The sequence below is a fragment of the Triticum aestivum genome, chromosome 7D (genome assembly GCF_018294505.1).
Source record: "Triticum aestivum cultivar Chinese Spring chromosome 7D, IWGSC CS RefSeq v2.1, whole genome shotgun sequence".
Taxonomy (NCBI): Eukaryota; Viridiplantae; Streptophyta; class Magnoliopsida; order Poales; family Poaceae; genus Triticum; species Triticum aestivum.
In genome coordinates this window covers 435735092-435762186 of record NC_057814.1, presented here as the reverse complement: position 1 = coordinate 435762186, position 27095 = coordinate 435735092, and the positions used below count along the sequence as shown (strand labels likewise).

The window sequence follows — 27095 nt, the reverse complement described above, 5'->3', positions numbered from 1 at the left end:
CGAGCGAACTGTCGGGGCACCTAGAAGGCCCCGACAGTTCCAGCTAAAGATTTTCATTGCGCCTGGCGATCCTCCGGGTCGGAGGTCGCCGATATCATGCTGATAGCATTGCTTGCCTCTGTCTGATTTGCCTGATCACCATCGTTTGTTCTCTGCCTCTTCGGTTCCTACACCTTCTGCGAAGTACTCATCAAACCTCTGTCTGCAGGAATAACTGGGCTTCCTTCAATCATCATCACTCTATCTGCCACCACCCCCGAAGATGAGGATGGTACGGTATAATCCTTTAGAAAAATTCCATCCGGGCTAACAAGTCTCTTACGAGCTGGAGGCCCTCCGTTCTGGCTCTGACCACCCAAACCACTAAGATCCATATTATGATTTTCCTCATCATTTGCATCCCCAGGGTTGCCTCTACCTCGGCCATTATTGCCTCCCCGGCCCATACCCTGTCCTCCTCTGCCACCGCCTCTGCCCCCTCCTCTTCCTTGGCCAAAGGAGTTAGGGGCATCAAAGTTTACAAGGAGCCATTCTCCCCATTCGCAATCCTCAACCTTATGCATGCCATCTCCACATTCAGTTACTAGATGACCAATAAGTCCACAGAAATAGCAGAAGTCTGGCAACTTTTCATATTCAACAGGATATTTTATACTCACCCTCAAAGTTATTGGTACAAATCTCACAAGCGGCGTATCCAGATCCAGGAACACCCGGGCACGGAGATACTTGGTCTGGACTATTCTCCCGTCTTCCACCGATACACGGATTGGTGGTTCCCAACCTTCCTTGCTATCTTCTCTGCGGTCTCTTTCTTCTTCATCAGCCCATCGGGGACACCGATGATCCGTGCCCACATTGGGATTCTGTCAAGTTTGTAATCCTTCACGTTGGTGAACCCATCATATTCTTCCATCACCACCGCAAACCCTCTGAATTGCCATGCGCCACCTCCCATGACTTTGTTCCAATCGCCCACACACATGAACTGCGCGAGGAAAAGGTTCTCCCCCACTGCTTTGAAGGTGACCCCCTGTGTTGTCATCCATGCGTTGCGCATTGATTTGTATAGGGCTACATAACTAAAGGGCTTGGTCGTATGAACCCTAAAAATTGCCAGCCAACGAACCTCTTGGATCAATTCATCAATCTCTACTGACAGATCCAGATCTTCTTCTTCCTCGCCATGCAGATTCAATCCCGTGAACTTGTTCTCCAGGTTTGGTCCTGGTTCATCACCTCCAATGCCAGCACCAGATCCGCTCGCCGCCGGCTGCGGCATCGTCTATTTTCCAGCCATGCAACAGGATCACACAAGTCGCAGCCCAAGCGGAAGCAGGCCTGGGCGGCAGCCGTGGATAGTTTGACGACTAGATCGGTATCACCCGAGGGGTAGATGGGGAACTCTCGCGGTCGCCGCGAGAGGAAGTTGGAACCCTAGAAAAACCCTAGGGGAAAGTTCAGAACTTAGTTAGAAAAGAGTTAATTTTGTTTTTTTACCTCTAAGACGTTTGTGAAAGCAATTACCTCGTTTAGCAAATTTTCTTTCTTCACATTTTACGTAATTTAAGCAAACGTGTGCCACATTTTATTCTATTTAGGTAACCTATTAGTAAAGAGGGTAAAATGTGGCACAAGTTTGCTTATCAGGTAAAAATATGAAAAATCTGCTAAATGGGCCACTTGGTTTTTGGGAAGGTTCTGATCGGTTTTGGCAACATTCTAAAAGTTTCATGAACTATGTTTTGGGGGTTTCCATTTGTTTTGTTTCTTTTTGGGTTTTTTGTCACAAATTCAAAAATTTCAAAAAAAATGAAAAAAATCTTCAAAATTTCAAACCATGTTTGCCCTTTAAAAAATGGAATTTAAAAAAAATCCTGTTTTCTAAAAATTGTTCACGCTTTTCAAACAAAATTCACAACTTTAAGAAATGTTCGCAGATTTAAAAAATGTTCACATTTTTTTAAAACGTTAAAAAACATAAAACTTGTTTGCTTGTCCAACAAATGTTCGGAATTTTGGATATTGTTCAAGTTTTTTGAGAAATGTTTGAAAATTTTAAAATACACTGGTATTTCTAAATTGTTTTTTTCGAAGAAAATCACAATATTAAATTTGATCAATATATTCAAAAATTGCTCATGTTTTCATAAAGTGCTTACAAACTTGAAAATGTTGGCACTTTCATTATTTTCCCCATATTTCACAACTTTTTGAACCGCTTGTTATACGGTAAGCCGCTGTAGTGTGGGTCGCTACAGGAACCTGCTCACAATAGTGCTGCTAAAAAAATCGATCTGGTACAATGTCGCTACAGGAAATGAACGTTCAGTATTGGAAAACCGGCGCTCTTCAGAAAAAAAATCAGCTCACAACAATGTCACTATAGGAAGAGTAGCTATAGGAAAACCGGGTCACAACAAGAACCCGAGTCGTAACCGAAAAACCGGGGACGCTACAGGCAAGCGCCCTACGTACTAGTCAGTGGCCCAGGTGGGGCACCCTATGTCTATTTGCTAAACAATTCGACGCAGCAAGTGACATATAGGACCTCCCCTCCTATACCAATAATCCTAGACACACGGAAGATTACGGGCCTTTCACGGGATACTCAAGCTAATTAACCCCCCCCCCCCCCCCCCCATTTTCATGGGTGGGCCCCACCTCCCTTCTCATCTCAAATCAAAAACTGCCACATAAGCACAACCCATTGAATCCGTAAAATCCAGCCCGTGCGTGTAGCATTGCCGCTCCTATACTAGGTCGCTCAATCCAGGGAGCAACTACGTATTGCGTGTTGTGAGATCAGAGGAGGTCATCTCAAGGCGCCCTCCCAGTTGCTACTACTGGGTCGACTCAAGTGGCTTAGTTCATTTTTTCATATTTTCAAAATAAATAATCTAAATACATATACACCAAGAAATTAAATTTGCAATAAAAATATAAAAACCATGAATTCATAAAATGCTAACATGGTGTACTTTTTTGTACTGTTAAAATGAATGTTCACAACATTTTAAAAATGCTCATTTAAAAATGTACATGAGATACTTAAAAAATGTTTATAAAATAAAAAAACATATTTGCGTAATTCAAGAAAAAGTTAAATACCTTTCAAAAAAGGTACAGGTTACTTAAAAAAATGTTCACGCATTTCAAAATAATGTTTGCGACATTTAAAAAATGTTATGTACAATGTAACACAATATTCACATTGTCTAAAAAAGATTCCATGTCATTGAACAAAAATGTTTCAATGTGCATTTGAAAAATATTTAACACACATTCAAAAAAATGTTCAAAAATATATTTTAAGAAAATATTAATCATGTATTTGATATTTGTCAAACGTGTGGAAAAAATGTTTTAAATGATTAGGAGAAACCTATAATGTGTTTGAAAAAAGTAGACGATTAAACATATAATATAAAAATGTTTTATTTATGTATTTAGAAAAATTTAATTGTGTATAAAAAAGTTCTTGCTACATACGAAAAATATACCATATGTATAAACGAAGTAGACTTGTGTTGGAAAAAAACTGAAAATAAAAAATAATAATAATAACTAATGAGAAAAAAGGAAGAAGGCAAAGAAAGCGAGTGCAAGTGGTGAACACCAGTCAGAAAAATCAGAAATAAGAAAAGATAAAAGGCTAGTTTATTTTTTTTAGCAAAAGATAAGTGGCTGACACAGAGTCATTACAGTACTGGGCTGGAACCTCAATCGTGCCAAGAGGCGATTACAAGTTACTTCTCGGGCCGGGCGAGAAATAGTTGTGGCACTCAATCCAGGCAGTTGGGGCCCTATGTCTCGCTTGCCATTTGGGCGCAGGAGTCTTTTTCTTTCTTACTAGCAAAAGAGCCCGTGCGTTGCAACGGGAGAGAAAATATAACACACGCTCTTAACCCAACAACCATCACTCAAGACCACAATAGGTCCATCTCCTTTTTGCGAGGCATTATATTTGTGTTGCTGCTTATCCTCCTTCTCACCCTCGCCGGCGATGGCCTCGGTGTTCACACAAAACAACAAAAATGTGTTTGAATATGGTTAATCCTAAGGCGTCTCTCTCTCCCTCTCTCCTCCCTCTCCCTCTCTTTCTCTCTCTCTCTCGCTCGCTTTCTCTCACTCTCGCAATGAGAAATATGTTGTTTTCTCCTGCGACATTTTTCAGAGGTATGCATGTGGAGTTATCAATATTTTCTTTTCCCTATATGGTTATAGTGGGGTGTTTATTTGCAATCCGTATCGCCGCTGGTACGAAATAAAAACGGATCTTGCGCTATAAATTATAAGTTTGCTTCCAAAACAATATTTAAAAAAATTAACATCATATTTAGATTCCACACATTTTTCTAATGAAATTTCATATATAATATGTTTAAATCGAAGTTACGGTTTAAAAGATACGGATAATTTAGAAAATCATTTGTTTGATTTAAATATATTCCAAAATAATATTTAAAAATACTTAACAGGTAAAAATAATCTCATATTCATATTCCACATATTTTTCCAATCAAATTTTATATATAACATGTTCAAATCGGAGTTACGGTTTAAAAGATATGGATGATTTTAAAAAAGCATTTGTTTGACTTAAATATGATCCGCGGATGAATTACCTAAAATATCAGGGGGGGTTTCAAAAAATGTAAAATAACGGTTCGGGTGTGACTTAAGTCCGGACTGCGGATTTATTTCAAAAAAACACAGGGACTTTTGTGTAAAATACAAAAAAAGAATCGTTTTAACTTAAAACAGGACTGCGGGTTGAATTCTCTGAAATAGAGGGAATTTGATAAAATATTAATCTTGCATTTGATAAAATATTTATCATGAATTTTAAAAAATATGAAATGTGTATAGAAAAAATGTTGACCATGTATTAAAGAAATGTTAATCTTGTATTTGAAAAATATAAATCAAGCGTTTGCATATGTGTATAGAAAGATGTGAATATGTATTTAAAATGTGTTAATCTTGTATTTGAACATGATCAAGCATTTGAAAAGTGTTAAAATGTGTATAGAAAAAACTGTTGACCAGGTATTAAAATAAAGTTACGCTTGTATTTGAAAAATGTTGATCAAGTATTTGAAAACCAAGATGAAACAAAGAAAAAACATTTTAGAAACAAATAAAAATATTTTTGGCATGCTCTTCCTTTTTTTGGATAGAAGGAAGGGTACCGTGGGAGGGCAAGGGGTAGTTAAAACCGGAGAAATTAGTGAGGAAACAAAGAAGAACCGTAAAAAACAAAACCAAAAAAAAACCTGCGAACAGCGAACGAAGTGCAGCGAGCGAACTTGATTGAGAAACCTAATGCGGATAAAAAGACAAAAATGGGCTGGCCCAATTGCTGCATCACAGGGGAAAATGCTTCAGCGAGACGGAAGAAACTCTTGCGTGAAGCGAGATATAGTCGCCGTGGCGAAGTTATTTCTCCATCTGGGCGAGAAATAGCTATGGTGCTCAATGTAGGCAGTAGTGTGGCATCGTCCTTGCCACTGCTAAATCGGCCACAATTAGTGTGGCCCGTTAAAATTGAAGCAATTTTCCTGGTAATTCAGAGGTGAGCCTAGGCTCATCTACTCTCGCTGAATAGTACTAAATTAAAAAACAACACTACCTTTCTTTTTAGAAAAACCTGAAATATTTAGGCATCCAACATCCTTGTTGCGCTAGGAGCATGCAGATGTTTGTGGTCAAATGACATCCGAGGAGCTCGTGTCAACAACAATAAAAAGGGTCTGCATAGTGCTCTTTTTCAAAGTTTCCTTGACAGTCAATTCTCTTAAAAAAGTAAAAAGTAATGTCTATAAATATTGATTAGAATCTCACTCAAATCCTATACATGTAAATTTTCATAAAATAATATGATCATTTGCAACCTGCACGAAAATGAGAAAATGGGAATGTTATAGTTTAAGTTTAAAGACTGTGCTTAGAAGCTATCCCATTTCTCATTTTTTTTTTAGCTAGGTCGCACATGGCCATACCATTTTGTGAACATTTATACGGATAAGTTTCTATGGAATACGTAGCTATCTAGTACATGCCTGATTGTTTTCATTAAAAAATTCAGAACTTACAAGTTGTTGTTTTTTTTTCTTTCTAAGTGGGTTCTAGTGTACCTAGGTTCCATAAATTAGTTCCAATAAATTGGGTGCATCGACCACCAACATTGATTTTAGTAGCGGCGATCATTTCATTTAAGAAAGACACATCATTTACTTCTATCTGATCTGTGATGCAGCAATTGGGCCAGCCCATTTTTGTCTTTTTATCCGCATTAGGTTTCTCAATCGAGTTCGCTCGCTGCACTTCGTTCGCTGTTCGCAGTTTTTTTTTTTTTTTGGTTTTGTTTTTTGCGGTTCTTCTTTGTTCCCTCACTTATTTCTCCGGTTTTAACTACCCCTTGCCCTCTCACGGTACCCTTCTTTCTATCCAAAAAAAGGAAGAGCATGCCAAAAAAAAATTTATTTGTTTCTAAAATGTTTTTTCTTTGTTTCATCTTGGTTTTCAAATACTTGATCAACATTTTTCAAATACAAGAGTAACTTTATTTTAATACCCGGTCAACAGTTTTTTCTATACACATTTTAACACTTTTCAAATGCTTGATCATGTTCAAATACAAGATTAACACATTTTAAATACATATTCACATCTTTCTATACACATTTGCAAACGTTTGATTTATATTTTTCAAATACAAGATTAACATTTCTTTAATACATGGTCAACATTTTTTCTATACACATTTCATATTTTTTTTAATTCCTGATTAATATTTTATCAAACCCTCATGGCAGCCTCTGGGAGGGTTGTTCTGGTCAAGGCGGTTCTCACCGCCATAGCTATCTACAGCATTACTTCGCCGATCCTGCCAGCGGAGGTGATGAAGCGCATTGATGCCTTACGACGTGCATTCTTTTGGGCCGGTTGCGACAAAGTCACTGGTGGCAAGTGTAAAATCAATTGGGATAGAGTTTGCAGTCCTAAAGCTATGGGCGGTCTGGGTGTCCTAAGCCTTGACAAATTTGCCACTGCCCTCCGCTTGAGGTGGCTTTGGAACGAGTGGGCGGAGCAGCCAAAGCCGTGGGTTGGGTTAGGCACCCCTTGCACCGAGACTGACAGGGACCTTTTCACGGCAGCAACGAGGGTCATGGTTGGAAACGGAGACAAGGCTTGCTTCTGGACGTCCCCCTGGCTTGATGGTCTCAGGCCGATGGACATCGCCCCTAAAATCTTTGAGATCCCCCAAAAGAAAGATTGTTCTGTCAGGAAGGCCCTCACTGATGATCTATGGATTTCGCAAGTTGACATGGCAAATGGCATTTCCGCCGGGCACATACAGGAGTTTACCATCCTTTGGGAGAAGTTGGATGGGATAACCTTAGATCAAGCCACGAATGACACGATCATTTGGAAACTTACAGAGCGCGGTATCTACTCCACTTCATCAGCCTATTCGCTACAGTTCGAGGGGCGCACCTCCACACCACTTCTAAAGACCGTTTGGAAAGTCTGGGCTACACCAAAATGCAAGTTCTTCGCTTGGTTGATCATTCACAACAGAGTATGGACGGCAAATAGGCTACAACGGAGAGGGTGGCCAAACTGCGGTTTGTGTCCCCTTTGTAGCCAAGTCCAGGAGTCAGCGGCGCATCTCCTATTCCAATGCTGATTCTCGGTTGCAGTTTGGAATGCTTTAAAGGCAAGGACCGGACTAAGCAATATTGTCACCGCTGACTGGGCGGCTATGCAAAGTGTCAGGCATTGGTGGACTGAGATTGTGCTTACATGCTCGCCTAACGGAAAAGGGATGGCCTCCCTCCTTATGCTTATCTCTTGGGAACTTTGGAAGGAGAGGAATGCTAGGGTCTTCCGGAACGCTTCCGCGCCTTTGATGATTCTCGTGGAAAAAATCTTGGATGAGGCAGCCCTGTGGGCTTTGGCGGGTACCAAAGGGCTTGATGTAATTTTACACCGTGAGTAGTTGCTTTATCTTTGCCATTTTATGGCTGTTGTCCTCGGACTCTGTTACAACTCTCTCTTAATTAATGAAATGGCAAATCTTTTGCCTTGTTTCAAAAAAAAACAGGAAAAACTTTATCTCCGAGAGAAGGCAACATCTTTTTTTTAGAATGGGCAACATCCTTTTTGGATCATTATACATCACTAGTAGAATGCCCGTGCGTTGCTACGGGCTATAATGTATATAAATGAATTAGACAAATAATTAAGGTCATCCTCAATGTCAAAGCTCATTCTTTTCTGGTACGCCCGAGCGTGTTTTGACATCAAACGGTCGTCTGGACAGTCCTGTCAACCTTATATCTAGACCGGGGGGTTGTCGTTGTCCAAACTATCCTCCATGTTATCTCCGACATGCGAGCACAACACAAAAATCCCTTCCCTTTTCGTGCGTGACCCTCCCCTTCTCGCTTGGTTTTACGTCGTAGTGGAACATTTCTCGCTGGTGCCCTATCCTTCAAAACCAGATGATGCCCAGCTCACCTTTGCCAAAGCACCTTCTCTCCTTCACACCATACTTCCCCATGGACTGCCAAAAAGGAGTACCCCGCCAACTACCCTACTATCCGCCTTGATCCCTACCCACGTGTTTGTGCTGATCCGCCAACGGCATCAAGGGGGAGGAGGCTTGCGCCGCCCATGACCCCCCCCTCGCCCGCCCACCATGCCAAGAAGGCAAATCCAATGTCTCCAAGTCATTGTCACGTTGTAACATAGAATTGAATGTCATGCGTTACCACGAAACGAAAATATGATGTTCATTGTTGGGCATGCAGCTGATAGGCTATTGTGTTCATTATTTACTCTTGAAGCAACCACTGTGTCTGTTGTTGGAAATTCCATAACCTAGAATCATCACACTCAGCATGCAAAATCACCAAAAGGAAATGACACAACAAGGAGGCACGCCTCAAATTGCCCAACATTAATCAATGTGGTCTATACATGGGTTATGCTCATTTCCCATTGTCATTGCCATGCAGAAGCATGTTGGGCACATCACCTCAAAAGCACGTACATGCATGAATTAAGATACAACCAGTCCCGACTTGAGTACGATAGATCATCTGCTTGCTTTCCTATCCAATCTTCCAAAAAACAAATTGATTTGTGAAAATAAAATAAGATTAGACAACTTAGTTTTTCAAGATTGAATGTTTCCTTCACCTCTCTCAGTAAATTATAATTTATCGTGAGGAAAAAATTCTAGAGTATATTAGTCATTGATAAAGCTAAAGTTAGATCGTCTGTATCATAACAACTACACAATCTATAGATAATTGAATTGTTACCGTTGTGCTTATCAAGATACTAAGCACCAATTTACCTTCACATGAGATCCATAGGACATTGAAAAGGTCGTCCCTGGTCGGGATGATGACCACGCAGCCCCCCTCCTGCGCACAGGGGTGTTGTGCGAGACGTAGGTTGTGAAGCTGAGATTGGCCGGCGTGAGGATTCGGCATCAGTAATGAGGCCCTTGGTGGAGGATCCCGCGATAACGAGCTCGGTGATGGAAGGATAGGCACCACGATGGCTAGACAAGACTAACCAGGGTGTGGCGTCCATGAGAGATCATGTGCTCTTTCCCATACCCTCCTCGATGCCATTGGGGAAGTAGCGTGGGGCGCCGATCACCAGTGATGGTGACGACGGTCACCAGAGTATTTCTAAGGTTATGGCAGTGCCACCTCCTGATTAGTAGCACCATTGGGTTCGTCCGTACCCCTTAAGGGTTCCCATCGACCAACGCCACCAACTGGTCAGAGGAGGCGGCCCCTATAGAGGTAATATCTGAAACATTGCACTGCAGTTATACACACACGTTGCAAGTGAGGGGGAAAGAGGTTGTGATAGTTGGGGTACCATACCGAAACATGGAAGAAACAAAATGGATGGCGACGACTCAGGTCTATGCCTTGGCGTTGTTAGAACTAACAAACGGAAGCCGCACCGGGCCCTCGCCACGCTGTCCCAGGGACGCCGCCACCTCATCTGATGCCGACGAAGCCGTGGCGGCTGCCCGGTCACGAGCCTCCATGTAGAGTCCTAACATGGCGTGCACGGCAGGGATGGCCCCACAAGGTGGAGAGATCCAATCTTGATGCCTCTATGGAGCATGGGTCCGCTCCAAGGGCCAGGCTTCCTCATCGCCGCCGTATTTTTAGTGCTCGCAATCTGAGGTGGTGCGGTCATCGGCCGCAGCGAGCAGGATGAGCGGAGTGGCAATGTAGAGCACCCATCTCTAAGGTGTTCTTTTTCATAGGGGTAAGTCAGCGTGGGGGTGAGGAGGACAAGAAAATCGATCGTAGACAAGATAATACACAATTGGATCAAACTACAATATATATTCTAGTGATTCAACACAAATCATCTCTAACATGTACGTTTAGGGCACATTAGGTGACATTGCTGATTTTCCACGTCAAATGACTCGTCTTTTTCTTTTTATTCTTCCTCTATGAATTATCTCCGTCTCTGAGATCCAAGCTCGACAAACATAAATTATAGGATCGAACTACCTAGCGCATTATCAAAACTATGTTGTCAACACTTTTCACAACATGGAGCAAATAATAAAAATTGTGGATGATGGCAATTAGTAGAAATATTACCTCTAAATAAGTCACATGCTTTCATGTTGACTGATTTTTATTATTTAAAAGGCATGTGTGACATCTGAACCTACTTACCTAAATACCCTTGCATTGCTACGGAATAACATTACGATTTTCAACCATGTTTAACGAACATCCAATTGTTCCTCATATAGATGAATATAAGGATTGTTGATAATGACCTTTTTGGGGCATACAAGGTGTTGCTCTTGCTTTATCCCACTTTAGCAGCCACTATGTACCCTTCTAGCTCCCTTTGAAAGATAGGAAACCAACTGCAGACATAAAAAATAGTAAAGAAAAAGGAGAGCAAATGCTTGATTGTCGGCAAAAATGTACATCCCTTTTTAACTAATAATAGGATATTCAACAAGTTCATGTAAACTATAATTGCACTATTCTCCTAATTGCATACATGACAGTTGAGCTTAAAGTATTATAACATAAAAACAGAAAAGTCGCTGACGATTGGTGAGGGAAGTCACACGGAAGATATGGTGCACAACATATCCTATGTCCTGCAAAATTATTCGGTGACCTTCTAGCATAGTATCTATATCCATGCCTGGTTGCTCTGGTGTAGACCATAACCTAATATATAGGAGAAGAGGCAAATGTTAATAGACATGCTCAAACAAAAGCTAATTGCAACATATATTTCTCATTATGTTATATATTGCATACCAAGTGGTGAATATAAAGAAGATGCCAAGGATAAATAGAGGCATATTCTTTGCAGCAGCAGCTGAAACAAAAAAAAATATCCAGGGCAAAAACTTCTGCAGATATATTGACAAAAACTCATGCATGATAGCAGTTGTGCAAAATTTAAAGATACAAATGCACAATGGAGTCCGCTCGTACTGTGACAACAACCATTTTGTGTTATCCCCTTTCTCAAGTGATAAAAAAAATCTCTAAAGTGCACGGGAAATGCATATGTGTGCTAGCTGAACCTCCACTACTAAATATGTACCGATCTGCCAGAACAAAGCAATTGTTTTCTCTAGAGGAATATTGAATTCCCAATGAATATCTATCCTGCAGATAAGCTACATGTATATTGGTGGATTATGAAGCTTGTAAAGCACACTAAAATTTTCAAAAATGTAAGAGTGGTAACAACGCACCATGCAGTTAATTATTCTAGCTCAGAAAATACGTACTTAGCACCCTTCTATGACGAAGAGTCATTGGAGATCAAGTGCCAACTCCACAGTCCACTGTACTAAAATAATTCCCAAGTACTATCTCCAAAAAACCTATTGTCAAGTTGAGTACTGAAACTGAGTTATAGAGATAAATAACAAAAAACAAAATATACGTTTGTACATATGGACAACCGAACAGTTTGTGCACACAGTAAACTTTTCGGCTAAATGTGAATTCGACACATCAATTTAAAGAATCCAAGATCCAGAGAAGGCAAAATATTCAAGCAAGGAGATCCTCGTAGAACAGCAGCATTTACGGTGGCCAAATTCAGGCTATCATATTACCGAGTTTTGCCCAAGTAAATTCCAGTACGAGAACCAAAATCCCCATCAACCATGATAGAGGTGTTACTTGTGTGATGTGAGCCCGCCACCCTCGTCAATTATCTTCTTGTCCTCCTTAGGTGTTGAGGCACATCTCCATCGAGTCCTTAGTCATGTAAGGGGAAAACGATAACCTGCCTCCGTCAATTTGCATGTTGTACGAGGCATAAATATTTCACCAATACAGTGTGATTGGAGGAGTTGCTTTCTGTAGGCTCCTCTCTTTATTTTAATACAAGATTTTTCACCATTATCAGCTACAGATATCTCAGCAAAGAATGATTAACCAAAAATAAACAAATATGTCATTTTCCTTATACTGGCAGATTTCGACCGTGAGTTTCTATATTTGTGCAAACTTCACGAATTTCTAAAGTTTCATCAGCTGTACAGGAACAAATAAGGAACCACCATGCATCCAGATGGGAAGGGAGTAGTAATTACTAACCTTGAAGAACTTGATGCTCGGGAATGGTTATTATGCGTGCACGAACAAAAGCAGCTGGTTATAACTTGTAAAATTATTCAGACCTAAATGAATAACTGTAATTAATGTTCAAGCATCAAAAACTATTTAAGCGGACTCTCATTCTCACGCTTCAAGTCAATCTCAACATTGCTGAGCATGACATCTTCTTGCTTCAGTTTCACAACAGAAGATTTCTTCAGATAGGAAGGGGAGAAATAGGAAGCACTTAAAGAAGTATCTGAAACTATTGTACTTGAGTATAGAATAAACACAAGACATATCATACTTGTGTATAAAGGAATGGTGTGAGTCCAGAAAGAAGTCCAATGATTCTTGGCACTTTAGTCTATGATGTGTAAACAGTCCAGAAAGAAGTTCAACTTCATCAAGAGGAAAAAACACAATACCATGCCGTCCACTTGGCCAGTGTTGCCACACCCTTTGCCCACCTCTTCCTTGCTCTAGCCTCCCGGCTCGGCCGTTCATTCAGAACACCGAGTTACCATGAAACTAAGCATGCCAAATTTTCCTTAATAATATAAAGAGGAAATCAGTGAATGGTCAGATGCATGAGCGAAACAAGCATTACAGGGAACAAAGGCAATATAGGAGATGAGATGAATTATGCACAACAATCCATGTTGATATGCCGGTCACTTGATGTTAGCATATTACAAATTTCCATGAATTGTAAAAAAGATATATAGAGTGGTATGTTAATGTGTAGATCTGTAAAAATATCAAGAACAAACACACTTTATTTGGGAGATATAGAAAAAGGATATAGAAAGAACAATGATTCCACTCATCTTGTTAGATTGTTAAATGTATAAAGAGTGCTACAACCAACACATTTGATATTCCTTCAGAATTGATGCAGTGTACAGAGACATACATGCAAAACATGCAGTGTACAGAGAATTGAACAATTGATGCAGTACAAAAACACATGCAAAAACAACGAGTTAACAACCCTTAATCTCTTAGCACTTTACTCTGCCAAGATTAATTACCCACCATTAAAATTATAAGAAGCCAATAAAAAAATCTCTGTCCAAAATCTCCACGGAGCAAGATTCCCATAGATGGCAAATTAAGGGCGTCATGTTGAAACCATGAGAGCCCAAAAGGTCGGAAAAAAATTATATGAGACCAGGTCTCATGGGTTAGCAGGTGAGACCCATCCTGATGGATGACACGTGGCATTCATAAATCACAAAGCATCTACCCCACCCCCCACTTGAAATCAGGGGGGAGAGATTAGATGCTTTGTGATTTGTCAATGCCACGTGTCATTCATCAGGGTGGGTCTCACCTGCTAACCGTGAGACTTGGTCTCATATAATTTTTTCCCAAAAGGTCCATCTACCAGGAAGAGCAATTGCACTGTAGAAACTCACAGCTCCCTTCCCAATCATTTTCTCTATATTTATTTTACTGGTACAGGAAACTAAAAGAAGATTTCACAAGAACAAAGGCAATAAACAAACATCATTGCAAGGATCTTTGGATCTGATTTGCACAAACAGGAAACTGAATGTCAGAAAATTTGGGTAGTTCAGGGGGGCCCTGATAAAACAATGAACTTGCAAAACCTAACCTTTGTATCGCGCCGGTTTAGACAGCGAAGGATGGAGAGGATGTCCGCCCAAAGTGACCATGATGGTGGCAGACTGCACCAGAACTACTGTGATGGTGTTGTTCCCTCGGACGGCGGCACGAATGACAACTGAAGGGTGGTTGACGGAAGGTCGGTGCTGAGCGGGGAGGCGCCTGGGCACAAGATTGGATGTGGGTGAGGCTCAAGCGTGAGGTAATCCGAGGTACTGCAAACATCAAGCACCGAGAGAAATCATACTGGACAAGAATTGTTGGTTGAATTAAATCAAATGCGCGATCTACCAGAAGAAACCATGGCTGAAGATGTACCAGTCCCTATCCTCCATGGGCACATGCACGCCCATGGGCGCGACCTGCTGTGGTGGGGTGGGACCGTGGGAGTCGGAGCCGGAGTAGAGCCGCTGGACTCCTCCTCAAAAAGCTCCCCGACGGCCTTGGACACGGCGCGGGATCGGCGGGAAGGTTCTCGCGAGAAGAGGCTGATGTTCTCGAGCTCCTCCCGATGTGACTCGGCCGCCGCTGAGACGTGGAGGATCGAGGGAGATGGAGGCGACGACAACCATCTACGGCTAGGCTACCATCACGGCGAGACGGGCGGATGCCATGCCAGCGTGGGAGTGGTGTGTGTGAGAGAGAGGGGCTGATCTTTTTCAACAACCGTATCAATCAAAAACCAAAATGGGAGGTGGGCTCTTTTTTGGAAAGAAATCGATGGGATGATGCATTGCTTCGATCGGTGGGGGTGGAGGCGAACGAACGAAAGGAACCGACCTACCAAACCGACCATCACAACCGTACACTCCTCCTATTAATAGGTACATAAATGCTTTCATGATGAGGTTTATTTGTCATGATTTACATGTTAATTTCCAAAAAAATCCGTTATTTGTTTTCAGAAAATCCGTTATTTGTTTTCTAAAAATAAATTGCATTAATTAGAGAGATCTGTTGATTTGGATAAGTTAGGAAAGTTTAGTCCGTGATTTTGTGTATGTTAGGAAAGTGCTGCTTTGCTAAAAAAAAGAGGGAAGAGAAAAATAAACCGGTTTGGAGAGTGGTGATGGGAGCGGGGACGAAAAAAACCAGCGAAAAAAAACCGTGAAAACTATTCACTAACTGCTCCATTAGGAGTAGAGATTGATCAAGCCAAAAAAGAATGCACGTAGTAATCTCGCAAGAAACAATCAACACAAAAGGAATAAACATATCAGGAGATTCGACGCGACGCCCCTCAGACATCCAATGAAACAAAATGGGAGGAGTGCGCGCATCGTATCATCGATCACCGTATAGTGTATTACTCGTACTTGATTTTCTCATCAGTACTGTTCCATGTCGCACTCGGGCGGTACGGGGCCCTTGCCGCCGTCCCTGGCTTTGGCGCAGTAGTCGTAGATGGTGTAGCCGAGCTGCACGGCCCTGAGCTTGCGCATCTGCTCCTTGGTGAGCTGGGACGGCTCCGGCGGGGTGTCCTTGTTGCATCTGGTGGCGCATTCATCGTCGGTGCTCGAGCACTCGCAGACGTGGAGGCCCATGTTGTCGTACTCGGCGACGAAGGGCGCCTTGGTCCAGTCCGTCTTGACGCGGCCGCCCTGCGTGGCCCAGTCGTCCGCCGACCAGATGCTGGAGAAGCCGTACATGGGCCGCTTCGTCGGGAACGGCACGCCCTTGCTCGCGTAGTTGCGGAACACGCGGATCGGGATGCTGTCCACAAACCACCTGCATGCATGCACACACAGAGTCGATCCATGGAAGTCAGCCTCCGTTGATTCTTCTGCATGTAATCAGGCAACAGAGGAGGAGTACAATGGATGCATGCATGGGCTGCTTACACGATCATGGAGGGGTTCCATAAGATGGTGTAGTTGTGGAAGTCGTCGGTGGGGTCGAACCAGGGGTAGAACTGCACCTCCTTGGCGCCCACGCCGTCGGCGAACACGTTGGTGTGGATGGTGTAGGGCTGGCCCGTCTCGTTGCCCAGGAACTCGAAGTCGATCTCGTCGTGGTCGTCGCCCACCGACGACGTCTGGCACAATTAGTTTCTCACGATCAATTCTCAATTTCTCGTGCATATATATGCATGCGCCTGACGAGAAATGTGCATATGTATGGCAAACAATGTGTTGACGTACGTAGTAGGTGGTGACGGTGCCGGCAGAGTTTCCCTTGACCAGCTTGATCAAGGTGGAGATGCTGCCGTAGATGAACGTCTTCTTGGTCCGGAGCATGCTGCCTGATGAAACCCACAATCCAAAGCAGCAATGATCATCGGGATCGCCATGCACGTACGGAACGGAGTTCAGCAAGCCAAAGAGCATTTTGACATGTAAAAAGTTGCTCAGAGATGCGATGTGTGTTACCTGAGATGTTGCTGACGAGGGAGAGCGTGAGGTGCTCCCCTCCGTCCGTCATGGCCGCGTTCTGCGGCTCCCACGTGATGTCGCACAGGTCGGCGAAGTTGGCGCCGACGAGCCCGAGCCTCAGCACCGCCGCGAAGGCCACGACGGCGAGGAGACCCCCCATCGACCTCCCCATCTCCTCCTCGCGTGTACGTGGATAGCCAACTGGTGCCTGCGTGCGATCGACGACTTGGATCTGGTAGAGAATTCAGAGGGCGCCGGTCTAGCTTTATACTATAAGATGACGAGAGTTTTCATTTCCAGTTCGCACAGGGGAGGTTCTGGTGCGCATGTAGGCACGTAGAAATGAATAATGGTCTGTGCAGCCCCGGCGGATTCTGCCAGCTCGTTCGACGTCTGAATGATTTGACTAATGGAATCTTCTGGTTGATCTAATCAGGAATGGTTCTTGGCAGAGGGTTTAGTACGTAGTGCTCCGCATGACCAATGTTGTTTTGCTTCTTCGACGGGCCTGCACGCGGCGACTGCTGCTGTAGTGCTCGCCATCACCTCCGGCATGCGTATGTGTCACTAGGTCAATGCCCGACGGCGTTCGCCATTTGTCAGACGAGGACATTTCGGGCAAATGCTTGCTTCGGTGTTGTATTAAGTAGTATTGCTGCAGTTGAATTCATCCTGTGTTCGTTTGATTGAAAATGGTAAGGGGAAACTTATTTAGAAGAAGTTGCTAGCCTGTTAGCGACGCGTGAGGTTTTGTGGCGTCATATTAAGGCGGCAAGTTGTTATGTGTCCAAATGCTGACAAACCAACCAGTTTGACTTTTAAATATGCAGTCTCAAATTTATCACAAGTTCTTCGCTAACAGTTTGTATTTTCGTTTTACAAGTGATCTTCTGACCAGTTCTCTGCGAGCAGTTTCTATTTTCTTTCGGCTCTCCGTTGGCCTTTTGCTTTTTGGTCGTTTCAATCTTGTAAGGACTTGTACATGGTAAGGTACTTAGAGAAATAAATTAGTTTTTATTTAAACAGTGATGCTTATTTGTAGAGTTTAGATGTTTAATTAGGCACCCCTTCTATAGAATAACACTGGTGCTTAAAAATATTTTTTACTAAGCATCTCCCTGAACACCTTTCATTGTACAAGGCTTAAATGACTAGTATCTTCGTCCTGGTTTATTAGCCCCCTCGTATTTAGGGTCATATTTTTATCATAGTTTTAAGTAACAAAATATAAGTTATATATAGAGAAAATAATATCATTGAAAACTATGTTCAAATACGAATCCAAGAGTACAAAAAATTTGTGACCTGCATTAATACTTTGTTAGTTAAACCTATGATCAAAATTTGGCACAAAATATGAAAGAGACCAATAAACCAGGACGAAAGTACTACTTCGTTTTGAAGTTGGTTGTTGACCCCCGAGAAAGGTATGAATTATTATTTTTGACACAATATACAATGCAACATTACTTACCTCATCAATATCGGCAAATAATTTCTAATGTATCCGCTATTGGTATAGTTAACGGTTGTGGTGCCATATTGAGAGAAAAATGTAAAAGGAAAACAATATGCTAAAAGAGATGACATGTCGTATTCAATTGGATTACATAAGCACGGTCAGAGGATAGTTGTATGGGTGATACACCATGCTGTTATTATTTTTATGTTCAGTAAACAATATGTATGGATTTTCCACATTCATTAATGATACAATGTGAGGATTTTCCACATAATTTTTGAAAAAACAAATGACACATACGGACATTTCTTTAAAGAGCAAAAGACTTGCCACATTCATTAATTAAAAAGGAGTTTAACAACGTTAGTATCTCATATGGACACAACATGTATGTATAAATTTGAGTGAAGTGTATTATAGGTCCCTAAACTATTTCCGGGGGGGGGGGGGGGGGGGGTCATGTAGGTCATCAAACTATGAAAATCGGCATCCAGGTCCTTGAAGTGCAATAAGTGTGTCATTCAGGTCCAAAATCTATTTGACCCTGCCTGACCCGCCAGCTGGTGCCGTTGACCCATGACAGTCGCACAAGGGGCCCGCAACGTAATGGCCTGTGACGGAAATACTCAAATAAATTCCAGAGAATGATAAATGCACTTCACTCCAAATAAATTCAAATTCATGGTTTCAAAAAATGTTCATCGATATGGGGAAAAAATGCTCATAACATAAAAAAATGTTTGCAAATGATAAATTTGAAAATGTGTTCAGAAACCACAAATTAATGAACATATAAAGTCGTGAATGATAAATTTGAAAATGTTACCGATATTTATAATTTCATGAACATTTATTTACTATTCGGGAACATTTTTAGAAACCATAGACATTTAAATAAATAAACATTTTGTAAATTCATAAATATATTTTCAAATTCATGAACATTTTTAACCCCAAACATTTTTGTAAATCCGTGAATATTTTTAAATTCACAAAATCACTATATTTTTTAAAATTAACGAACATTTATTAAATTTGTGCAAACTATTTTTCAAATTCATCATTCGCAAACATTTTGTTTTTCAGGAACATATTTTCAAATTTATCATTCGCGAAAAAATTTGGTGGTTTGGGAATATATTTTCTTTTATAGAAAAGTTTATCGATTACAAACATTCTTTTAAAGTTGCAGTATTTTTTTCCAAATTCATCGTTCGCGATTTGCTTTTCCAATTCTTCATTCATGAACATTTTTTAAAGTTACAACATTCTTTCCATATTCGCAAACAATATTTGTGGTTCGTGGACATATTTTCAAATTTATCATTCGTGAAATCATTTTTAAAGTTGCGAACATTTATTCCATTTCACGAACATTTTTGTTTATCTTGAACATATTTTCAAATTTATCATTTGTGAACATATTTTATTTTCTTTTAAAATTCATCATTCACAAACATTATTTTAAAAGTGACGTACATATTTTCCAAATTCATCATTCATGAACTTTTTTTTTCAAATTCATCATTCGCGAACATTTTTTAAAGTCACAAACATTTTCCCGAATTGGAGAACATTTTATAAAAGTCATGAGAATTTTCCCATATACGCGAACATTTTTTAAAACCGTGGATTTGAATTTATTTGCATATTTCTTTCACCGGCCGTTACCTTGCAGGGCCTATCTTACGTCTCACGGGTCAACGACGCCAGCTGGCCGGTTAGGCGAGCCAGATAGATTTTGGACCTGAATAACACACTTACTGTGCTTTGAGGACCTGGATGCCGATTTTCATAGTTTGAGGACCTACATGACACCCCTGAAATAGTTCAAAGACCTACAATGCACTTCACTCTAAAAATCGAGCCCACAACACTGGCGCATGCATATAAAAAACAAGGAAACTTGCGGCCCTTCCGTGAAAAATAAAATAGATTGTGGCCCAACTAACGAACTACTGGGCTAACTAATACTCACATATCGTAATTCCAGCTTGACGACTTATTTTCTGAATCTCAGCCCAAACTAGTGAAACAGCGGAGAACGGCGAACACGCCCTAAAACTTAAAACAAATCAGTGGTTGGACGGTTAGAAGGATAGTGACGGCGCACGAGGGACGAAACTTCAAGTTTGACGCTTTTGGGAAACATCAAACGCAGAATCTACCAAAAACAGCAAAAGTAAATGCAGAGTAATAAAGGAAACAAGTATACTAAGAATTAGAGAGAAACAGTCAGTGGAAAGTTAGACAGTCCTTTGCAAAAACAAAAACAAAATCAAAATCATGGGTAGCATGAGCAAGCAGCTCATGTTCACGTGCTGCAACTGCAACGACGACAAAAGATGTTGTTGCCTTGCCTCCCTTCCTTGTACGTGCACACATGCGCATGTTCCCATCCCAGGCGCGCGCACCCAACGCGTGGACGCTGCCGGCACACTGCATCTGCACATGAACACGCTGCATGTCTGCATAAAACTAGGAAGGTTCTCTACGGCCAATCCATCTTCTTGAGTAGGCTGCATCTGCATCTGCGTGCGTCCGTCCGTGGCTCCGTGCAGCACAAATGCGGATGCCGGGCTGAATTTAGAGCCCTCTGCATCAAAATATAGAGTACTATAACATATTTTTGGTACTGTACTCTCTATACTAGTAGTACTAGTATTTTGTGCACACGGTCATCATGCTGTGGCTGCGCACACGTACAAGGCATGTGTTGATTGCACGCACGCACGCACGCACGCAAGCTGGAGTCGTCCATCGATGGGCCTCGGTTGCTTGGCCACCCAAAGGGAAACCAACAAAAGCAGCCAGGGAGAGGCGGATCACACACCGCACATGTTCACGGAGAGACATGGCGGCATCGGCTGATGATGCAGATGTTCTCTTCTCCCCCGCCATCATCGCGGCTAAAGCAGAGGATCATTGCACCTGGCCATAAGGACGTATAGCTCCAATCCGCCCACGAAAACCGTGCCATGTATACTAGTACTAGTGACATAGTCACATGACATGAATGCTTAAGAACATTTTTCGTTTGTTGAGGACATTGCGATCTGAGTGTACACATTGCTTCCTTCCTGACACGAAGCCGGATCAGCGTGAGGAGAGACGAGGAGCGCACGTTACACGTAGCAAGCACAAATCGTTCAGCGAGGCTGCTGCAGGAAATAAGCCGGGTAGTCTCTACCCCTACTCTCTCTAGTACTAGTAGTAGTGGCAACGAACATAAAAAGCGTCCAGCAGACAAAGCACGGGCCAAAAGCGCGCGAAGACGAGCGGGAGTGCGATGGCCCGAGCTGGGGCTGGGCAACCACAACATGCAGCACCCGCGCAGTTGCTGAGGAATCAGAACAAACCACGGCTTCTATCCACTCCGGTAACCCACAACCACACCACAACGCTAGCTAGCTAGCTAGAGGGAGATATCATTCCCAGCCTAGATTACCTGGCCTAGCCTAGGTAGGTCAATTATGCCAACGCAAGGTTCGCACACACGATTGATTAGGCCAATGGCAACATCAACATGCATGCAACAAGCATGACAGAGAAGAAGAAGAAGCGCAGGCAAAGGAGAGGCAGACAGCAAGCATAAGCATCGTATCTCCTCTCCTGTGTCCCGGAGTGAAAGGAAAGGACACCCAACCCATCCATATATCAAGCAACAACCTATGGAACGGAGCAACAAATAATAATTACGTACTACTCCCTCCGTTCCTAAATACTTGTCTTTCTAGGCATTTCAACAAGTGACTACATACGGAGCAAACTGAGTAAATCTACACTCTAAAATATTTCTATATACATCTGTATATGATAGTCATTTGAAATGTCTAGAAAGACAAATATTTAGAAACGGAGGGAGTAATATTCATGTGCGCCACATAATTATCAATCACACCCCCACTACTACACCAAACCCACCCCACAGCGGCTAAAATAGCACAAGAGTTCTTTTTTCTTAAAGGAGGATTATCCCGGCCTCTATGCATCAATCGACGCCCCAAGAGTTCTGATCACCATGAGCTAGGTATACTGTAATAATTAATCAATTGGGCAGCAAAAGAAATGGAAATTGAAACTGAAAAAAGCCTAAATTCGCGGCAATCTCGACGCTTTAGCTTCTGCTCCATCTTCTTTTCCTCATGATGGATGAAAACGAATGATTGCAAGGAAGCCTCTTCCGCCTTTGCACAGACAGTATGATGGCGCCAGGAAAAGTATAACAACGCCCATGGAAGTGAAGGGAAGGCCCGCACTACTAACCAAAGCACTGATTGAATTGAATCAAGACCGCTATTCGAATCGAAACCAACAGGGTTTCGCAGTTGCATCACCCTGCAGTGCATGCTGCAGATGTATAGGAGAGGGGAGCATGGAGAAGGCCACACGCCAAAAGGAATCTAGGACCATCTACCACTGCTGCTTGCTTCCGGCTGGGTTTTCAGACGCACGGCGGCAGTTATTAACCCAGAAGCAAGCAAGCGGCTGCAGTTGCCTTGGAACAGTAACAGTAACAGAAACAGAAGAAGATTATGACGGCCTGATGTGATCCTCCAACCACCAGACATCCAGAATCATCGTCGTTTGACGGTTCTGCGTCTGCGTGCACACAATGACCCTTGGAGCAACCAAAGAGGGCTCCAGAAATGATCACAGATGAAAGCAACGTTCTTCCCCGAACACAGATGCAAGCAGACAACCCCAACTCCAGAAACAAAGAGTTCGCGGTACAGACAGAGCACACCGATTTACAGCGCAAACCACATACAGCACACGGCGCGATCAAAGTAAAATAGTGCAGTAGTAGTAGATACACACACATCAACTTACACAACCTAACATGCTTGTTCCGAGCCAACATACAAGGAAATAATAAAGAGAATACACGTACGTTATATATAGAAGTAAATCCCTTTCTCATCACACATGAAGTCCATCACCCTCGTACGACGATGATGCGAATCACAGGAAACGGACCGGGTTCATCGTTTTTGCTATTTCTGGTTCTTGCCCTTCTCGGCGGCCCTCGGAGCTGAAAAGTGGGAGCAAGTTTTCACGTTACAAGTCTGAATTAAGCACAAAGAACTAGTGGTACTTGGTGTGGTAAATGTAGAAGACAATGTTTCCTCGTATACACACACCCTATGCAAACATAGATATGTAGGTCCCACAGTCAATAGAACAGACCTAACTTGCTTCATCCAAATTTATTCTTCTACCAGTATATAGAATAAAGCAGTGCAAGCAGTAGATTCTCTGCCAGCCTTCCATACAAAAACTCATGGACACAAGTGACGATTTCCTTTCCTATTCTACTGTACATATTAACAGTACTTACCGAGGCCCACTGCATCTGACCCCTTCATGATCCTCATCCTCCTACAGCTGTCTGTGAACATTCTATGGTACAACAAAAATGAATATGTTACCCGTCAGGTGGCTTTTTATGGACAAGATGAATACTGGATCAAGCTCAGGAACTCATTGGAATGTGCAAAATCTTGGTGGGCCAGGCATTGCAATGATGTGGCAGACTAATATGGAAAATAAAGTAATACGCCATGGCTGGATGAAATCAAGAACTCACTGGAATGTCTTAAAAAAAATTCAGTTTCACAAAACATGTACAAATCAAGAACCCACTGGAATGTCTAAAATTGCTTTCTGTTCGACCCTTCTGTAATTCATTGCTGATGTAATGACTGCTTGTATGGGGCTGCCAATCTCTTTCGACTGCAACACGACAAATGGTGGGGACCCCCCCCCCCCCCCTCTCTCTATAATCTCGGGAAAAACATGCACCATTCCCATTTATTTGTACAAAATTATTTCATATGTTCAGCAAAGAAATTACCAAATCTTCACTAGGAGGGAGATATGAGTTTTCAGTAACCATCCAAATCAATGGGCCCAAATGAGACACTTCAGCAATTAAAGTAGTATATTAAATGTATTGCCGCATTAAGCTTTGTTACTTCATTAAAATATTTAAGACACAAGGGGCAAGGGTGTACGCATATGCAGAAAATTGCAAGTAAAAAAAGAACTCGCTAATTAGATAGTTGCAAATACAGATGAAAATCATCAATATTTCTGTGAATTCTGTATTGCTAGTACATAATTTTATCAATATCCATATTACTCAATACTCACCGCCATGGAACATCACCAACAAGCATCCAATCGCCATCCTTATCCTCATAAGTGAGCACAAGTTCAGTCCCGCTTTTAAGATCCATCAGTCGACAATCAGATAATCCATCTCTTCCCGATTTTCCAGTCGATTCACCATGACCTGCAGGAACCAAGAACACACGGTATGCAAGTAAAGCCCTCTCAAAGAACATTTGCAAAAGAGTTATACTGGAACTAGCATTCATGGGAACATATCTGTGAAAAGAAGTCCAACTAAGGCTGGTAATGACATGGGACAATAATGTTAGTACCATGTGAACTCATTTCTACAGACCTCACAGGCAAAATCAATGGTGTTTCTAAGGCTGCATCCGCACAAACCATGTTATGTAATCCTGATGACAAACAGTCCAGAAAGTTGAGACCTTACATTAAACAAGCACAATAGCTGGTAATCCCTCCGTAAACAAGTATATAGTGATCTAAACGCTCTTATATTTGTTTACGGAGGTAGTACTTATTCTTGACGAACTGAGGTAACCGTCAATACTAGAACTAAAGACCCTAAAAACACCAAATACTACAATCTATGGAACCATATTTAGTATTCCCTCTGTTCACTTTTATAAGGCGTTGAAGACATTTCACACAGTATGCAAAGCAACTCATTTTCAGTTGTCTGAAACAACTTATAAAAGTGAACGGAGGGAGTATCAAAATGCAAGGAGAGGGAGAGTACATGTATACGGTAAAGACTGCATCTGCCCAAGTAAAAATGTGTAGAAAAAGGTATTTACTCACCAAACAATTATGAATATACCACCACACAACATCAACAAGCCTATTGTGGCATCCCAAGCAATAACAGAGCCCAAGATAAAGGGTAAAACAAGTGCTCACCAACAGTAAAGCCGCTGAACTTTTTCTCCAGCTCCAGCGAGAGGTCCTTGTAGTTCTTGTACATCTTAAGATCCACCTTCCTGAGGTAAGGAGCACCATCCATGCTAACCTTGACATAAAGGCAATCCGGTACTGGTGTCTGCTTCGCCTCGGCCTCGTCTTTGCTTCTGGGAGCAGATAAGTTGGTCGCCATGGTGTTCTTCCTGTAACTGCGGATTGGTGGCCATCCTACCACCTGTGCCCTGTTACGGAAATTCTAACAATCAAACACATATCCTTTAAGAATTAAGGTTGCTTTAGTAGCCACAAAGTACTGAAATTACAACATAAACCGAACCAGGACCGCAAGAAGATACCGGATTATACTATCTTGCAACTTGCAAGCACTGGGGTACAATTAGAGATGCTTGAGTAGATGAACAAAGTGAAAAAAAAATCCATGTGAATTGGCGCACTGGCTAACTAACTCACTGCAGCGATTCGGGGCCTTAGCATCAGCAAGTGGAGGCCAGACACACAAAAGTTGCTCCTTGTCCACAGCCAACAAGGACGCACACAAGAAGAAAGCTTCTTCAGCTTTTTCAGAGCAAGCACATGCTTTATTTACTTTTCTATTCTTATTAGTTCTGCTCATTTAAGATGATATTTTGAAGATGAATTGCTCCCATAACACGATCTGCTAAAACTTATTACGTAACGGAAACTGGGAAATGTTTTTTTTTGGCACCACAAGAATGAACAATTTCAAGGGAAAAGCCAAAGGAAACAGTAATAATCAAGTAAATCAAAAACCAATTTTATTTCCGCACCAAAGAACACCCACCAAAGAGAGCAACAAACCACACACAAACCCTGTCTAAAACACCAGCCATGTGTGGTAGGAAGAAAATCAAATTCAGCAAACTCGTTGACGAATCCTCACATGAAACCCCAAACTTCCCCCAAAAAGACTGCTCACGAGAAATTCCTACGGCTAACATCAAGAATTTTATTTAAAAGAAAAATGCAAATGAGGGGAAATAAATAAATAAAATGCTCAAAACCACAAGGCACCAACCGGTGCCCAGTCCACCTACTTGGCGGCCGGCGGCTGCGCCTTCTTCTTCTCGTCCTCTTCCTCCGCCACCGCGCCCGCGAACCCGCGCTTCGCCCCGCCCTTGGACAGAAGCTCCAGCGTCAGCGGCGCCTCCGACGCCGCTCCACCGCCGTCCCCAGCAGCGTCCTCCGTCCCCGGGAGCCCCAGGCGCAGCTCCGTGGCCGCCGCCGCCGCGGCCGGCGACAGCCCGATGTAGTCCCGCTCCTGTGGCGGCGCCATGACCAGCGCAATCAGGCGAGCATTACTGCGCCGGGCGCCGGGAGATCTTGGCTTTTTGGAGGCTTGCCGAGAAGGGGGGAGGGGAGGTGGGTTTGAGGTTTCCTGGCTCTGTGCGTGCGGGACGGCCCGTGTTCGTTGCTTGCTGCTGCAGTTGTGCGTGGGTTGCGCGAGTGGGGAAGACGGAGGGGAGAGAGCACGGGAAAATGGGGTTTAATGGTGCGTGTTTGCGAGGAGGCCCTTGGCTTTGCTTCGCAATTGCGCATGAGGTGTGGTCTTAGTTTATGCTTTTGTTTTGTCTTTTGCATTTTTTTAGGTCATTTTTGTCTTTTCTTTTGGGAGGTTCGGCAGTGTGAGAATCAAGAATCAGATGTTTTCCTTTTGTAGGTGGTGGATATTTTAAAGTAAATGTATAGAGTGTTGGCGCGCTTGATCTAGCCTCTTTGAGCAACTCCAACGGGCCGACCCAAACGGACGGCACATTTGTCCGCTTTTTGTTCATTTGGGTCGGCCCCCGCCCGGCGTCCGCCCAGTTTTGCATTTGGGTCGGCAGTGCGCGCAACGCGCTGACCCATATGTGCCGGCGTGGCCGGCTGGCCGCCCAATTTGTACATTGATTTGCATTCAAC

The 27095-nt window shown here is 42.5% G+C and overlaps 2 protein-coding genes and 1 long non-coding RNA gene across 3 annotated transcripts; all 3 read right to left on the bottom strand.

The window, feature by feature from the left end:
• Positions 1-10958: 10958 nt before the first annotated feature.
• LOC123167178 (uncharacterized) lies at positions 10959-14980 on the bottom strand. Its single transcript, XR_006483836.1, has 3 exons — positions 14574-14980; positions 14272-14444; positions 10959-13200 (listed from the first exon to the last, which is right to left on the bottom strand). It is a non-coding gene; the product is annotated as an uncharacterized lncRNA (long non-coding RNA).
• A 402-nt stretch (positions 14981-15382) lies between these two features.
• Positions 15383-16889, bottom strand: LOC123170132 (probable xyloglucan endotransglucosylase/hydrolase protein 26). Its single transcript, XM_044587975.1, has 4 exons — positions 16652-16889; positions 16424-16524; positions 16124-16317; positions 15383-16010 (listed from the first exon to the last, which is right to left on the bottom strand). The coding sequence occupies exons 1-4, from the start codon at positions 16824-16826 to the stop codon at positions 15611-15613; spliced, it is 870 nt and encodes a 289-aa protein (XP_044443910.1). The 5' UTR covers positions 16827-16889; the 3' UTR covers positions 15383-15610.
• Positions 16890-22805: 5916 nt separating this feature from the next.
• On the bottom strand, positions 22806-26657 carry LOC123164889 (auxin-responsive protein IAA21). Its single transcript, XM_044582498.1, has 5 exons — positions 26231-26657; positions 25155-25396; positions 24273-24414; positions 23458-23519; positions 22806-23151 (listed from the first exon to the last, which is right to left on the bottom strand). Exons 1-5 carry the CDS (start codon positions 26467-26469, stop codon positions 23114-23116), a joined length of 723 nt encoding a protein of 240 aa, XP_044438433.1. The 5' UTR covers positions 26470-26657; the 3' UTR covers positions 22806-23113.
• Between the last annotated feature and the right edge of the window lie 438 nt (positions 26658-27095).

Bases quoted from the DNA above. Each gene is read 5' to 3' on its own strand.
- LOC123170132 (XM_044587975.1), bottom strand. From the start codon at position 16,826: ATGGGGAGGTCGATGGGGGGTCTCCTCGCCGTCGTGGCCTTCGCGGCG. The intron at 16,525-16,651 runs GTAACACACATC...GGGTTTCATCAG, and splicing joins CCTCGTCAGCAACATCTCAG to GCAGCATGCTCCGGACCAAG. The intron at 16,011-16,123 runs GTAAGCAGCCCA...GCATGCATGCAG, and splicing joins TGGAACCCCTCCATGATCGT to GTGGTTTGTGGACAGCATCC.
- LOC123164889 (XM_044582498.1), bottom strand. From the start codon at position 26,469: ATGGCGCCGCCACAGGAGCGGGACTACATCGGGCTGTCGCCGGCCGCG. The intron at 25,397-26,230 runs GTAGGTGGACTG...TTTCCGTAACAG, and splicing joins GCGCAGCCGCCGGCCGCCAA to GGCACAGGTGGTAGGATGGC. The intron at 23,520-24,272 runs GTGAGTATTGAG...GTTGTACCATAG, and splicing joins GTTGGTGATGTTCCATGGCG to AATGTTCACAGACAGCTGTA.